General features: G+C 39.4%; 1 protein-coding gene across 2 annotated transcripts in view; it reads right to left on the minus strand.

Annotated features, from left to right (window-relative positions):
- Window positions 1–5675, minus strand: part of LOC116687629 (helicase with zinc finger domain 2) — a 43821-nt gene extending 38146 nt beyond the window's left edge. Inside the window, exons 1-2 of one of the 2 annotated variants that reach the window (XM_032513136.1) lie at window positions 5508–5675; window positions 1–1056 (exon numbers count right to left, since the gene is read on the minus strand). The exon at window positions 1–1056 is cut by the window's left edge and continues 528 nt beyond it. In XM_032513136.1, the coding sequence (XP_032369027.1) occupies window positions 1–821 (821 nt within the window). In that variant the 5' untranslated portion in view covers window positions 822–1056; window positions 5508–5675. Of the gene's footprint in view, window positions 1057–4873; window positions 4980–5507 lie in introns of those variants that run through there. The other variant, XM_032513135.1, reaches the window with a different exon arrangement.
- Between the last annotated feature and the right edge of the window lie 11337 nt (window positions 5676–17012).

The raw sequence follows: 17012 nt of genomic DNA on the forward strand, positions 1-17012 counted from the left end.
AATTCACCTGAAAATTGTTGGAGTATGCTTTCAGCTGCGCTTTCTGGTGTTAATTGAATAGGCTCAGACTCAATTACAAGTCGGATTAACTCCTCTTTATCAATGTTGTTGTCTTTAAGATAGTTCCATACAGTGGCCTCTTCATAGCTTCTGGCAAACGTGCATTTCTGTCCGTGTTGTGTACATCCAGAGCCCTCAACAAAGAACCAACACACTTGGTAAAGAGCATTTTGACCAATGTATGTAGGCCGTTCAGAGACAGGCCTCCATTGGTCAGAGGCTTTTTCTTTGGCTAAAAGCAGTTTTCTACTGCACTGGTGGGTAACTGACTGAACTGTGTGTGTTATTTCCTTCTCCTTGATGGAACAAAGCTCACACACAGCCTTCAAATCTAGAGTTGGCAAGAGTTCACCCGCAGGTTCAGAATTATCAGGCGGCTTAGATCCTCCATCAGACTGAACTATAAGTTTACAGAGAAACACATGGTCTAATCTGTGAAGCTTTCCAAAGTTCCAAACGACAGCTTCTTCATCACTTCTGGCAAAGGTGCACCGGTTCTTGTGGTATGTGCAACCAGAGCCCTCCACAAAGAAGCAACATACTTTATACTGACTGGGATTTGGAAACGTGGGCCGCTTAGAAACAGGCCTCCATTTGCTGCCATCTTTAGCTCTGCAGAGCAGGAGATCGCGTGCGCAATGGTGGCGGTCTGATTTTAACTTATATGTAATTTCTTTCTCCTTGACAGAGCAATTGGTGCATACAAGTTTGAGCTCATGTGTTGATAAAAGAGGAGCAAGTCTGGATTCATAAGCTGACATTGCGATACATTCATAATGCTAAAGTCAGCATCTGGATTCAAACGTTAAATGGATTGTGGGAATGTGCTCAGAGATTAAGTAGTTTATATATTCAGTTGTGTTTTCTGAATTAAGCCAGTCACAATAGACCCTGATTCAGTTCCAAGTCCAATTAACTTAGGCACTGACTAACGGAAATTTGAGAGAATTCTGTTCCATCAAAGTCTGAGAAGTGTCCAACTTTGTTTGAATCTGTCTGAAAAAGAAAACAACAGAGGAGACAGTGTAATTAGAAGTGTGCTTAATATGTTCAATTCAGAAAGTCATTCATATCTTTGGCATATATATTTGAAACCACTTTTTGTTTGCTTATCTAGAGAATTGTTAAAGACTCTGGTGTTAAAATCCAAGCTCCACACATTCAGGAACTACAAAAAGTATGCTTGTTGCTATGGTCACCTGCTGCTGCCCAGTTCAGATACACGATGAACTGAAAATACAATTCATTTCATTATTCTAGTACCAAAAAGTTAAATTCTTATGTGTAATTCATATAAAAAAAAGACTGATACCTGGTGTCTGTGTGTCGAGACAGTATTGCCACAGAAAATATTGCAATACTATGCTGTATCAATTTTTCCTCCACCGAGCACTACATGGTGTTTTGTTCAGACCAAGGCTGATACAATATTTTTTTTTTTAATCTAACAGGTAACAAAATATTAACAGATTTCCCAAACATTAGTTATTTGTATTTATTTATGAGTTCTCACTATAATAATAATATTTTTTTGTCACAACAGAACAAAGGAACATCAAACACAAAATATATTAAAGTTTTGATAAATAAAATGTATAAAAAGTACAAACTTAATATATGAACCTTAAAGTTCTTTGAGCAAAAACACAATAACTAAAAAAAAAATTCAAAATCAGTGTTACCAACAGTAACGTTGTAGAGCGGCCACTGGTTGACAAAGTATGCAACGCCAAAACTCATGACATGGTTGACCGCAATATTTTCAGTGGTAATACTGTATGGATACACAGGCGCCAAGTATCGATCTTATATTATACATGTATTGGGTCAGTTTATCTGTCTGCTTGACAATCCCATTTTGCAGCAATAAAACTGAACTGATGTGAACAAACGAAATGTATCTTTTTAAATAAAACAGATGTTGACAAAGTTTCCTTCTGGGGACATCATTTGAAATTGGGAAAAATTAGAAGTTGTAAAAAAAGGTTATAAATTGCAATATATGACAGAATATTGCAATATGTTTAAAATCACAATAATATTGTATAGTGGCATAAGTATCGTGATATTGTATTGGGAGGCATCTGGCGATTCCCATCCCTAACATTTTTTATTGGTCATTATAAATGCAGATGCCAATAGTTCAGGAAATGCCTAATATCGGCCCACCGATATATTGGTCATGCTCTATTAAAGATTACCACCGGTGAGAAAATTATAAGATGATGATGATGATATAAAGTATTGGTAAAGGATTTGAAAAAACTCAGGTTAGTTAGCAGCCGTTAGCAGCTGCATTATAGGGGCTTAGACTGCAGTTTCAATTCGTATTTACACTGGCCTTAACAAGCCTTTTTCTTCTCCTAATAGCTACACATCTCATGTTAAAGCCAGGTGTAATGGGGTCTGTGTTTCTGCTTTCAAAATTGCTTTGACACATATGACAACATATTTCAACAGATTTGAAGTAATGTGCAAATAATACTCTACAGTCCTTTTAAAGCCTACCACATTTTAAAGAACCACATTCCTCGGGTAAAAGCCTAGTTGGGCTATCACCAGACCAAGCCAAGCTCAATAGATTTGAGATTGAGCATTGGTCTAGGTACTCTGTATTTTCTCTGCACAAGAGGCGTGACCAACGGCCATAGTTTAAATGACTCTGTACGCAATTGGATAGTCCTTCAACCAATCAGACCAACGATCTGGAGGACGTAGAATTGACAGCGGCATCACCGGGTCGCCAGAGACATTATAAAGATTTATTATGTCTATGGCCACCGCTATGTTGAATGTAAACAAGAAGCTGCTTGGTTGCTTCTCTATTGTCATTGTGTTAAACTCGCCAATAGTGCCAGGTAGATAAGACAGTTTGTGATTGGTTCCCGCAAAATTGTGAACAGAAGCAGGAGATTAAACGTGCAGGTTTACAGACCGAGCTGCAGGGCGAAATCAAATCTCAGCCAGAGTGTGCGGGGCTTACCCAGTCTTTTGGAAGCCAGTATTCCAAATCCAGGTAAAAAATTATCTGAATGTGAACTAAATTGTGAACTAATTAATTAGTGTTCAACTATTAAACTATTTGAATGAAAAGTAAAAGATTATTTCTTAAATGTACATATATTCTAGTTTCGTCTCTCCTCTGTGACAGTGAACTGAATATCTTTTAAGTTGTGGACAAAACAAGACATTTGAGGAACTTGGGCTTTGGGAAACACTGATCCACATTTTTCACCATTTTCTGACATTTTAGAGACCAAACTACTCAATTAAACGAGAAAATAAACAACAGATTAATGACAATGAAAGTAATTGTTAGTTGCAGGACTAATGTGAACTTTTAATCAACGTCTTTAAATAATCTGTGACGTTTTTCTAAACTTTTGATCCAGTTTTATACTTCTTTTAAATGAGAAAATGCCGAGTGTAAAATATAAGGAAGCATGTCAGTGTTACACAGAAAAGCCCCAAAGAGCAGCAAAAAAATCCAATAAGTCCAATAAAAGTCACAGCTAAATTGATGCTAAAATCCTAAATGACTACAGATTTTTTTGAATGCATGTCAGTAACTGCCTGCCATGTGGAGTTGCATCTTAAATCCAATAGATGGCGCAGCTGCCCCTTTTACTTAAAACCAGGAGCAACCAGGCAGCAGCACAGACTCAGAATGAAAGTCAGTGGCTCAAAATGCTCAAATCCCCCAGGGAGTAACCTGGCTCATTGGATGTGTGTTGCTGGGATAAGACTAGGGGTGGGAATCACCGAGGCCTCACGATACGATATCATCCCAATACTTGAACATAATAAACATAAACATATTGCGACATTCTGCGATATACTGCGATTTATAACCCTTTTTCCAACTTCAAATGTTTGTCCATTTCAAATGATGGAAACTTTGTCAACCTCTGTTTTATCTAACTTAAGGTGTGAGTTGCACATGGGTTACTTTGCAACAGGTAGCCTGCAAGATGCTAACGAGAGACTTCTGTAATGTCAATACAGTAAAAATGGACCTACTCAACAAAGTTTTTTCACTGGTGGCTGCAAGTTAGCATCAAACACAACGAAGGCTGTCAGTTGAATGGCCTTTTGAGCTAACGTTAGCAATCAAACAATCATAGATAGATTAAACGTTTTTGAAATGATTTCCATCTTCTGTCACTGTTTACCAGAGATGGCAAAAGTACTCACTTCCCAAGTAGAAGTACAGATAAAAAAATACACTGGTAAAAGTAGAAGTACTGATTTAACTTCTTTACTCAAGTAAAAGTAACAAAGTACAGGCTTGGAAATTTACTTAAACTACGAAAGTAAAAGTAGCCTTGCAAATTACAAAGCTAGTGAGGACTAGATCAGGACTGGATTTAAAGGGTGTGTCTGTTAAAACACGGACGGAGACAACGTCTCTCTTTTGATGCTATATTACAATCAAGCATCAGTATAAACATGGGCGTGGGTAGCTCTGCTATGGCTGTGTGTGTGTGTGCGTGTGTGTGGTAATAACAGAAATAACATTGTAAAGGCTACCATACACAATGTATGTCAATTATATGTGCTAGTAAATAATAACAACAAACCCACTATTAATCACATTATCTTAATGCAGTGTAACTGTAGCATGTAAATAATGCACCTAAAATACAAACGTTCAACAATCCCCATTATATCGAATCGAAAGCCAGGTGTAACCTAGGTAACAGGTGAAGTTCAACAAGCTACTAGCTCACTAGCTAACTTCTAAATTGCCACAACTATAGACAAATAAAACAACAGGCATAAATGAATTGGCAACATAAGTTATACGACTTACAGTTCTCAAGGACGCACACGTACAATCTCAACTGATTATCCTTCGGACAGCTAGTCTCTTTTTCTTTTCCCTCACTTTTGTTTCCGTGTGGCGTGCGCGCCCGCTCCCGTTGTGAGGCGCGTGTCCGCGACAAACTACAACACTGAAAAGAGTTACAACAAAAATTTGTATTAATTTAATGATTAAATAGGGTAGTGTCTCATAAACTTACCTCAATTATAACTTGGCTCCTGCAAGTTGTACATACTTTTAAAAAAATAAGCACATTCATAATTTTGGGGAGACCTTATTTAATCATTAAAATAATAAATATTCTTATTGCATCTCTTTTCATGCTGTAATTTGTAGACGGTCCCCACGCGCTCATCTTGCGGCCGTCTCTCCGCCGGGAGCTTGTTGTTATTTCCCCAGGTTGGAGGACGGCTTGTTTTGATGAAAATCAGTTTGTAGCTCGTTGTTTATCAGGAAATGTAGTAGGAAATATGCATCATTTATGATTTAATAACGTTTTGCTCAAAAAGTATTGATGCAGGAATTTCTGTGAAAATATTTTTTTTTTAACTTTACCGAACCGTTACTATTACTGATAATTGCCCGACGACAACAGCAATAATAAATATGATAATTTGCCTACCGTGAGATGGGCTGCTGTTCATACAGGTGGTACTATCGCGGAGAATAACGGAGCTCCACCGTGTCTGCAACCGGAGCTTGACATCGTGTAGACCCCGAGTGAACCCCTCCCTGAAGCCGTCCCGCTCTCCTCCTCCAGAAGCCTGCCAGACTTAAGTTTCGTTTCTCACTTAATGTCGCATCAGGCCGATGAGCATGCGCTGTCTCCTCACTCCTCTTCCTCATTTGAACAACAGCCCTGTGAAGCCGCATGTGATCCTCGAGTCATCCCATTACGTTCTTTATGTTCCATTGACCCCTTTTGTAATAAATAAATAAAACCGCTAAAGTGGGAAATGTCTTTTTTACTTGGTGCACCAAGATGTGATGGCAATTAATATTGTAATAATAAAGTCTATATAATAACTTTTAGCACAATTAACAGACAAAAACTACATTTCAAGCCTATTTCTGATTGGATTATTCCTTATTCACTGTGCAATCATGCACAATCTAACTCTGGGTTACAAAATAAGATATCAATCAATAACTGGCTAAAGAAAATAAAAAAATATTGACTCCTTTTTGTTAACAAAAGGAGGCCTTAGGCTACTAAATGAACAATATCTATTTAAAGATGCTAAAACAGTTTGACATGTTGTTAATATTGCACCGGTTTTAAGTACAAACCTTCTTGTTTGACTGTCTTGATATTAGCCAGTGATCTGCTTCAGAAAGGCTCTGTCCAGCTGACAAATGAATGATCTAGGGATGGAATGGTAACCTCTGTGTGTATCTATAGCTAAAGTGTTGCTCCAAACCGACCCTGATTCAAACAGTGTGGGAAATAAGTTTTCTTCTTTAAATCAGGGGGACTCAACGGATACATCATGGCTCAGTAGATTAAAGTAGCATCAATGATGTTCTTACTGTGTACCCATGAACCACCTGTCCTCCCTTGTCCACTTTCCTTCTACAAAGTGTCATACTTTAAATTTGCAATCTAAATTAGAGATGAAGAAAAGTGTTTTCTACAAAACACATGAAGTCTCGAGCATATAATATATGCATATAATACTATTATCAAAAGAAAATATACTAATTGTAAGTCATAGACCTTGTCAAACCGGCATTCACCGTTCTCCACAACCATGTCTTTGATCATCTTGTTTAAGTTGACTCTCCGTCACGCCCTGGCTTGCTGGTACACGCCACACTTTATGAAGCTTGGCAAAGGTTCAACCAGCTAACCTCTCCCTCTCTCCCTCTCTCTCTCTCTCTCTCTCTCTCTCTCTCTCTCTCTCTCTCTTCCCTTTTCTGCTTCCAACTCAACCAGCTGATTGAGGGTGTTGGCTCTTTCATTTTAACCAATCAGATATTGCCACAAAGCTGTACCTTTTTTTAACATTAGCGTGTTGTTACCTACAGTGTCACTGATACGTTCATCTGTGTTATTTCCTCAGACCTTGGGACGCTCCTTCAGAGCCACCGAAGACATTATACAACTGCTTTAAAGGTCCCATTACATAGTGCTCTTTGGAGGCTTTTATATAGACCTTAGTGGTCCACTAATACTTTATCTGAAGTCTCTTTTATATAACCTAGGGGTCCCCTAATACTGTATCTGAAGTCTCTTTTATAAGACCTTAGTGGCCCCCTAATACTGTAACTGAAGTTTCTTTTATATAGACTCAGTGGTCCCCAATACTGATCTGAGTCTCTTTTATATAGCCCTTAGTGGTCCCCAATACTGTATCTGAAGTCTCTTTTATATAGACCTAGTGTTCCCCTCATCTTTCTCTGAAGTCTCTTTCCCAAAATTCGTCTTGGTGCAGAATTACAGCCACTAAGCCGTCCCACAATGAGCTTTCCTTAGAATGTGCCATTTCAGAGTCTGACCTTTGGAAAGGGGGGGGGGGGGGGGGGAAGTTACAGGTTGAAACGGGGTGTGGCTTTGACCCTGCCACTTTGCTTGTTTGAAAGCCAGGATGTGTCTCTCTCATGGTGGCCAAATACCCTGGGTGGGCAAAGCATAAATATGAGGTAACCTTGCCCCTTATGACCTCATAAGGGGCAAGATTCCAGATTGGCCTATCTGAGCTTTCATTTCCCAAGGCAGAGCAGGGCACCTAGGTCTCGGTTCAACCTATCGCCATTTCTTGGGGGATCATATGCAGCGTGGGGGAACCCATGTTAATGTAAAAAATCTCATAAAGTGAAATTTCATGTCATGGGACCTTTAAACAAGCTGTCAAGTGAATTGAACTCATGTGTTAAACTATGTTATAGTATCCAGAGATGGCAAAAGTACTCACTTCCCGTACTCAAGTAGAAGTACAGATATTGTGTTAAAAATACTCTGGTAAAGTAAAGTACTGATTTAACTTATTTACTCAAGTAAAAGTAACAAAGTAGAGGCTTGGAAATTTACTATAAAAGTAAAAGTAGCCTTGCGAACGACAAAGCTACCTGGACCAGACACATGTTACTAGAGAGCACGCTCATTAACTACAGTGGACATGGAAAAAAGGCTCTTTATGTGTCGTTGCCTACATTTTAAATGGCTGTAAAACATGCAGCTTATTTATTGTGACAGAGATACCAGGTTAATAAGATACTGACCGAGTAGCAAGATATGAATTCAAGTGTGATTTTGTGAGAAGTCTGTGTATATTCCCATCCATTAGATTCATTTAGTATGATGGCGCAAAAATAAAACTAACTCCAGTTGAAATTATTTTAAATTTAGTGAGGACTAGATTAGGACTGGACTAAAGCTGATTCTGGTTTCCAACTTGGCCCCAGGTGTTGTCTGTTAAAACACCGACGGAGACACGTCTCTCTGTTGATGCTTTGTACAATCAAGCATCATTACACTGGGCGTGGGTAGCTCGGCTATGGCTGTGTGTGTGGTAATAAAATAAATAATTACCATCGTAAAGCTACCATACACATGCATAGGAATCATATACCTTTATACAAAACTAAAGTAACGAGCCAGTTTTGTGAAATGTAAGGAGTAGAAGTACCAATATTTGTGTTAAAATTTAAGGAGTAAAGTAAAAAGTCCTCAAGTATTTGTACTTCCCATCTCTGATAGTAACCCAGTATAAAATGTAACATGGTAGTAAAATGAATTTGGCTATCTAATGAACTCCTCTCTTAACACAGTTCAGTTTTTAAACTTACTCGGTGTACCAAGATGTAGGCAATTAATATTATGATAATAAAGTCTATATGATAAATTTTAGCACAGTTAATATACAAAAATACAACTTAAAATGTTGTTTAGAGCTTTAGCTTCATGCCTTTGGGCTGAAGGTTATTTCAATGTGCACCATCACATTGGCCCACTGGCCTTAAAGCCTTGGGCAGTCCTGGAAGGAGTCATGTCAACTCACAGTAAATGTATCATCTTTACACCTTATTTAGCCCTATTTTTTAGTTATTTTTACAAGAGTTTTAAATTTAGACACAGACATGGTTTGCCTCAGGATTGTACTTTATTCAGCTGAACTTGACTCTGCTATCAAAACTGAATCCGTCCTTCTTCAATATGTGGTTTACTGAAAATGAAACAGAATGTAACAGTATTTGGTGCTGATTAACACTTTTGGGTCCTGAAAGGTGCACTGTAGGGTGACATAAAGTAGGTGAATACTGAACAGCAGAAACGTTCCACACAGAAGAGATTTCAAAGTAACATCCGTGACAGAGGGTAGAAAACCTTTTCAGCCTGATAGGCCACCTGAGGTCCTTGTTCCTGCGTACCTCAGCAGCGTGGACTCCTGTAAGATAAAGCAATAACCTGTAACTGTCATTCCCATGATGCAAAATGAACTTAATGACTATTGGTGGGGCTTCTGTGGAAATTGAAACTTAAAGGTACAACTTCACTTTGTTTTAATCTCGAAAACTGGAAACACTGGATCACAAGCGGGTTGGTGGTTAATAAAATATCTAGTTTTAGTTAATGAATAACAGATACAGTACCGCTCTCCACCCACCACCTTTGTTTCTATATACTACTGTATATAGAAACAAAGGTGGTGGCTGAGTTCAGGTACTTTACAGTAGTAATTCACTCTAGTTTACACCACCATGATACCTGCATCACATGCGGTATGTCAACTATGGATGAATGCGTCCAAAGTGGAAACATTTAGAATCACTACATCAACAGTGGCTTCAACTTTTTACTAATCTATGATTATTTTGTATGGTATTCATGGCATACAATGCTCCATTTTTTCCCTGCTTAGTAAAGTTTTATGAACAAACACATTGTCTTAAATACAAGATCTATTGTATTTCATGAGAAGTGAACTGGAATCTGCCATCAGGGACAGAGTCAGGGGCTGGAAGTGATTTGGAGTGCTCACTTAATATGCTGAAACAGCCACTGCCATTGGGGGAATTAGAGACGTGCTTTTAGACAGGGACGCTGTCTCCTAAATAAAGGATGTTTCCTACAACCTGATCATTGTAATTGCAACCGCACATTAATTATTAAGTTAATGCAAGCTGTATTGTGTCTTCTACTTGTCTTGGTGACAGATCTAAGGGCACTAATTAGGCTGTGTTAAGACAACAAAATTATTAATTACATAAATATACAAATATTAATATAACTGTTGATTAAGACATTCTGAGTACACTTATTCTCCAGAATAGCGTAATATTGTGCAACCTCTGTCTCACACAACCTGTTTGATTAACACTAAGAATCTTCCTGAACAACAATTTGGCGGTCAGCAAGACCTAGGCACATCAGAAGAGAAGTAGTGGAGACGGGAAATAAGGATTGAATTAAAATAGAATCATTTTCAAAGCCAGCGGACACCTCCCCCACTGAATGAAAAGATAGTGGTTAAACTGGTTTCTGCGTAGCCCTGAGTAACAAAACACGACAGCAAATTGCCACAACGACAGCAAATCACCACAACATGGGCAAATCACCACAACATGACAGCAAATCGCCACAACACTACAACATTGCCAAACACGACAGCAAATCGCACAAACGGGCAGATCGCCACAACGACAGCAATCTCCACACAGGAAGGCAAATCGACATAACATGATGGCAAATCGCCACAACACTACAGCAAAACGCCACACAGATGGCAAATCGCCACAACAGGATGGCAAATCGCCACAACAGGACGGCAAATCGCCACAACAGGCAACAAATCGCCACAACGTGACAGCAAATCGCCACAACACAATAGCAGATCACCACAACATGACAGGAATCGCCCAACCTACGCAAATCACGACACATGACAGCAAATCACCAACACACCACACAAATTGCCACACCAGGCAGCAAATCGCCACAACACGACAGCAAATCGCCACAACAGGACGGCAAATCGACATAACATGACGAATCGCAAATCGGCAATCGACACAACGACCACAAATCGCCACAACGTACAGCAAATCGCCACACTGTACAGCAATCGCCACAACACAATAGTAGATCACCCCAACATGACAGCAAATCGCCACACACTACGGCAAATCACGACAACATGACACAAATCACCACAACACGACAACAAATCGCCACACGACAGCAAATCGCCGCAACAACGCAAATCGCCACAACACACAGATAAATACCCCAAACACGACAGACAATCCCCACAACACGACAACAAATCGCCACAAACACAGCAAAATCACCACAACGCGACAACAAATCGCCACAACACACAACAGCAATCACCAAATGGATGGTTTTGCACTTCAGGGCCACTGTACATTTTTGCAAATAAATCTGCATTGAGTGAACTTCTGCAATCTCTATGTCCAGTCCAAACCATATTCCTTTTTCCTCCCCTCTAATACGACCCACAGGAGCATTACATATATCACCCTAGCGGTGGCAGTAAAATTACCTCATATCTAACCAGAGTCCTTAACTTTATCAAACAGTCGCCGTTTGGTTAGGTTCAGGCACCAACCCTAATGTTAATTTTAGAAAAGATTCGTTTGGGTTAAAATCCTTTGTTCCGTATAGAAAAAATAAAATAAATAAAATCCTGTGGTCAACACCAGCCTCTGTTTACTTTTATATTCAAAAAGGACATGAGCCCCGTCTCCCTGGGTGAAGGTCCAGTTTATTTGACCCATCCACCACCACAACCAACCTTGTCACCTTACTTCCTGCTTTGCTTCTTAATTACCTATAATAATTTACTATTACTACTATTTTTTTGGGGGGGGAATGTGTAATTTGAAACGTTTTATTTTTTAAACACAACTATTGTTACCACCAGTAACCAGTGGTGTTGCCAATTAACCAGGACTGAAATCTTAAGGAATAGTTCAACATTTTCGGAAAAAAGACTTATTGGCCTTCTTGCAATAGTTGGCTAAGAAAAGGCCACACATGCCTGAGACCACTAGGGTTGTGTCATATATATCTTTCACAACATAACATGCATTTCGAAATCTTTCAATTTTAAAATATTAAATATAATTTTAAACAATTTTAATGGCACTATTCCGACTAGTTGACACAATTGCCTGTTAATTTGGCAACTTAGATGTGCACTGGGTTGTACTATTTACATTTTATACAGAATCTGAATCTCACTTTGAGTAGTTTTTTGGTTTTACTGAACTTTGAAGTCACTGTTAACTGACTTATGAAACCATAACACTTATTTTGTTGCAATTGTATGTTCTTGATAATAATTATTATATTCAGTATTTCTTGTATGATCAGAATGTCATCATCCAGATACACCCTGAAATATTGTAATTATTTTTCTCTTTTAATCTTCTAATCAAACATATGTTGAATCGTTTTTCTTTAAGGATTAGAACTTTAACCAAGTAGCCGTAGTTTCTCAGTCAGCCTATAAAGCCAGTCCTTGCTCTACATGTAACAGTAAACTGTATAACTCCTTTATATTTTAAGGTATGTGTGAACACTTCTATTTAATGGGAAAATGGCGATGGTGTCCCACTCTAGCTGGTGTGTACATATCCAAATTGTTGGAGAGAAACTTTGGGTCCCAAAATTTAATAACAGAATGGGTGGACTTGCTTTTTTCGCGCAGCCTTTGTTTTGAGACATGGAGGTGGGCCTCCCGGTTCTCCTTGCTGATCTCCATCTTTTGGATGAGCTTCTCCTCCGTCTTCTTGCTGAAGATGTCGTTCACCACGCGCACCTTGTGGAGAACCTCCTGCTCGTGCGCCCTTCTCTGCCAGCTGCTTCAGCACCAGGGCTCCTGGACTACAGGGCACAGAGACAATGAGGGTGAAGTCATGGTGATAATGGCGGTAATTATGGCAATGGCAGTTAGGGTTGGCAGGGATTCATGAAAAACCAAAAGTTCATCAAACCATTTTGTCTCAGTTTTCCTTATCCTGTGATTCTTATTTTGTTTTCTTCTATATTTTGGAGTCTTTGCCTGTGCTTCAGGACACCTTTTGTTTGTATGGATTTTCATTTAATACTCTTTAGCTCATAGCTCACCTTGCATTTGGGTCTGACAATCTCTGATTCCCATGACACTTCCTCCTCGGTCTAAATCGTCATAACTGCAACCAGGATGGCTCATAGCAGGTCTCCACAAACCAATGGGTGACGTCCACACATGCCCTGTCCATTCTTTTACAGTCAATGGTTAATCCTCACATCCATATTGTAACAGTGTTTATTTGTACTGCTGTGACATGCACTGTCTGTTCAGTGACGTTTGATCCTGTTACTCTGTTGTAGGTCTAGCTGTGTTGTTTTCCAGTTAGTCTATTACCTTTGTCGTTGCTCTGCACACCCATTATTAATGCCAATGTATGGTGGCTATATTTAACACAACACTTTGTTTGTGCGTGGTTGGTGGCGGCTGAGCTGGCACATCTCCTTAAAGGTCTTTACGACATCCTACCACACTTTGTCTTCACATGCATCATCATGGAGCATTCAAACGCGAGTTTCTACCAGAGTAGTGCTGCTATTACAATTGCTGACCGTCCAATTTGAGATGAAAATGACAAGTGATTATAAGCTCTTTCTTATCACATCATTGGGTCAATACTCAAGCTTCATCCTCGTTATCTCATGTGGCATCCCAATAAGTACCAGCAAAACTGGGGTGGAATACGGTAAAGGAGACAGACTAGGTCACAGTCTATGACTCCTGTTGTTGAAGTTGCGCTCCGAAGTGTGAGCCTTGGTTCAAAAAAATGAGATTGTTGTCATGAGGAGCAAATCAAATGGGGCGAGAGGGCGCAAAACTAACAGCGACCGGAGATCCTCTAATATCTGGCATGCACAACAACACAACAAGGTAACCTTGCCTGGCCCAAAATGCGATTTGGGCAACAACAATTCAAACGCTACAATATCTTTTTGTACAACGTGCAACGCCTCCGCAATCAACACTCACACAAGGCACTACGTATATTTTAAGACTGTAACGGCCGAACCGAAAACATAAGCCCCCGTGGTAAAACTAACGGCCCTGGGTCAGAAGCTGCAAACACAGCATTTCCAAAAGTGTCACAACTAAAAATGAACGAAATCAAGTTTAAGTTACTAAGCATATCTAACGGCAACTGCTTAACAAGCACAACACATACAGGACAGACAGCACCGAATAACGTGGGATTTTCGAGATCTAGTGACAGAACAACTCTTTAGTTGGCACGCACATATTACGGTTTAGCCAGACAATACGGGAACCTCATTGGCGGGAAATGGTTTAAGCATAAGCATGGTGGAAACAATCTGAGTAGCTGCAGTGGCTTAATGTCGCGGATCCAACAGATGAGATCACCTTAACTAGGTCAAAGTCAATTAAAAGAGGTATGGTACTTGGCCATGCATGAATCACACACATTGATGACATACTGTATATGCTCCTTACCCTTCCTACAGCCTCCTCGCCCTTCTGAGTCCTCAGGAACCCTCCCGGGGGGGGTGGAAGGCAGCTGACCTGGCTTTGTCCCCGAACTGATCCTGAATGCTTGAGAAAAGACCTCAAATGACTGTCCCGAGCTCGTTATTTGCACAACCATTTCACCCCTCCTACAACCACATAAACAACAATCTTACTGAGCTGATTTTTGGTGCAAGAAAAATTTTGTACTTTGGCTCCCATTTGTGCTCCTGGATTTTTTATCAGATTTTTGGACTTGTCCGCTTTGTTACTGTTCCCAGCGTGTTGCAAAATATCTGTATGGGGGATGCCCGCAATGCCCTACTATGCCCTGAACGCGACAATTATTATTTCCATTCATGAGTATAAACTATGCCATTTGTTCTTAGGGTTATTGGTACAATAACGTCGCAGTTCGCACTACCAAAACTCGCTTCAATCATTATTATTCAACATATATTCCCTAATACTGTACGAGCATGTAGTCAGTGGTGGCTCGGTTCCCAACTGGCCACCGCTGGCTGCGCCTACAAGTACCCTGAGTGTGGGCAGCACAGGTGTATAATCTAGCCACCTCTACATTTACCCCTCAAGTATACAATTTCTGCGGATTGGATCATTCAATAGCGAGTTCTTAAAGCGTCCAAAAGGCTACAACAATTACAATTTATTGTGAAGTGAGCAGATCTACATACAAACAATTCAGTTTCCACACTGCAGGGTTTTAAGTGGCACATTGAACTCTGAAGTGAGCAAGCGCTTTAGTTTTGTTTTATGACAATAGCCACACTCGCCGTGTACAAAGTGCAGCATCGAAGCAAGATACAGTTCACTTATCAAAAAGCATTTTGTTCAGTGCTCCCCACAGAACCTGGTGTTTGAGTATTGTCCCATCCTTTATAACTTTTTTCTCTTGTCTCTAAATCTGTTACTGACACACCTCATTTATAGTTCATTTCGCCTTATATTTATCTGACTATGCAGTAATAAATTTACAAAAGTAAGTTTACCCAAGCGATAAACTTTACATATGAAACTCAACATATCTTGCATCTTTTCTTTTGCTTCTTTTATGCATTTTTAGATGTCTAATTACACTTATGTCTTTTTTACTGTAGTGTTAGCATAGATTTCCAACACCCAGGCTCATTCAAAAGCCTGTGCGTTATTTCTTAAAGGTGTTATTTGTCACAGGACTTGTGGTACTTATACTGTAACGTGCACCCTATTTCCCCATCATAGTGTGGTGTCCAATTGACTAATGTCAAAATGTGTGGTGTTTTGAAATGGTGGTCCAGTATTGAGTACTGATGCTGTACTCTGGCAGTATAACCAACGTCCATCCACTAAAAGTGCTTGTTTTTGCCATTGACAGGTTTCAGATTCTTTTTCTAAGTGTCTGACAACATACTAAAAGATCCGCTACAGAGATACACCTTTTTGTTTACATTAAACAGCTCATAAAATCGCCATACTCACAGATGTAAGTCATATTTTAGCGTTTACTGAAGGTAAATGAGTAAATTAAGGTTTTTTCAACCAAACCAGATGGGTGATTTTTGGAACAGGGAAAAGACAACCAGACAGCTTTTGGTCTGTTTACATCTGTATTAGTCCGACAGACCACACAGCAGACAGGCAGCGACAGACTGACAGACATAGCACAGACTGACCTCCATCACTGATGAACTGTTGGGATTGGAGTGGTGTGGTTGAAGCAGGGAGCAGAGCAGAGACAGGCAATGAGACATCGGTCTTGATCTTGTCTGGGTAGGCTGTTACGGAGAGATAAAAGACAAAATGTTAAATCTGAACACTGGAAACGATGTCAACTTATTGGACAGATTAACTATGAGTTACCTCTATTAGATATTTTTTTTTTTTCTACATGTAAATGAGCTAAAGAGAACGAACAGTGTGGCATGTCACAGAAACGTCCTCGCGCCACGTGCAGCTGTCATCCAAATGTGGTGGAAACAGTGTTTTTATACCCTGTAGTCACATAATATTTCTATACTGTTTTTCATAGCTACAGAACAGCCTGTTAGCTGAGCTTCCAAATACGTTAGCATTGTTTTTGCGCTATAGCGAACATGAGTAACAAGTTCCTTGGGTAGCAGTTGTTGAGCTTGCTAACTTAAGAGAGGAGTAATGTGAACACCACTGTCATGAAAAGTGGGAACGAAATTAAAGTGTTAGGGAATGCCATAATGGAACAAAAACAGACTTATAAAACAGAGCATTTGTAATAAAAATGTAAAAAAAAAATTTTTTTTTTAATTATTTAAAATCAATTCGGTTATCAGATATTTACTATGTAACTTTTAATGTTTCTGAACTGTAATTTTTCATCATCCGATGATCATAATAACTCTAACAAGAAAACGCTACTAACAGTGAAAAGAACGCTATTTTTTTTTTATAGTTAGTTAGTATAGCTAGTTTTTTATTATGCCTCTGCCTCGGCCACAAAATGATTTTTCGGCAGGTAGGCGGGACTACAGACACACTTCAGATGGGTCACAGATTTTGGTTTAACACCCGTAAAGACTGTGTTTTGTTTTATTGTACATGGCTCCCCTCATTATCATTTGTAAAATGTCATGCTGAGCTGTACCAGATGACAC

The sequence above is a fragment of the Etheostoma spectabile genome, chromosome 4, assembly GCF_008692095.1.
Source record: "Etheostoma spectabile isolate EspeVRDwgs_2016 chromosome 4, UIUC_Espe_1.0, whole genome shotgun sequence".
Lineage (NCBI taxonomy): Eukaryota > Metazoa > Chordata > Actinopteri > Perciformes > Percidae > Etheostoma > Etheostoma spectabile.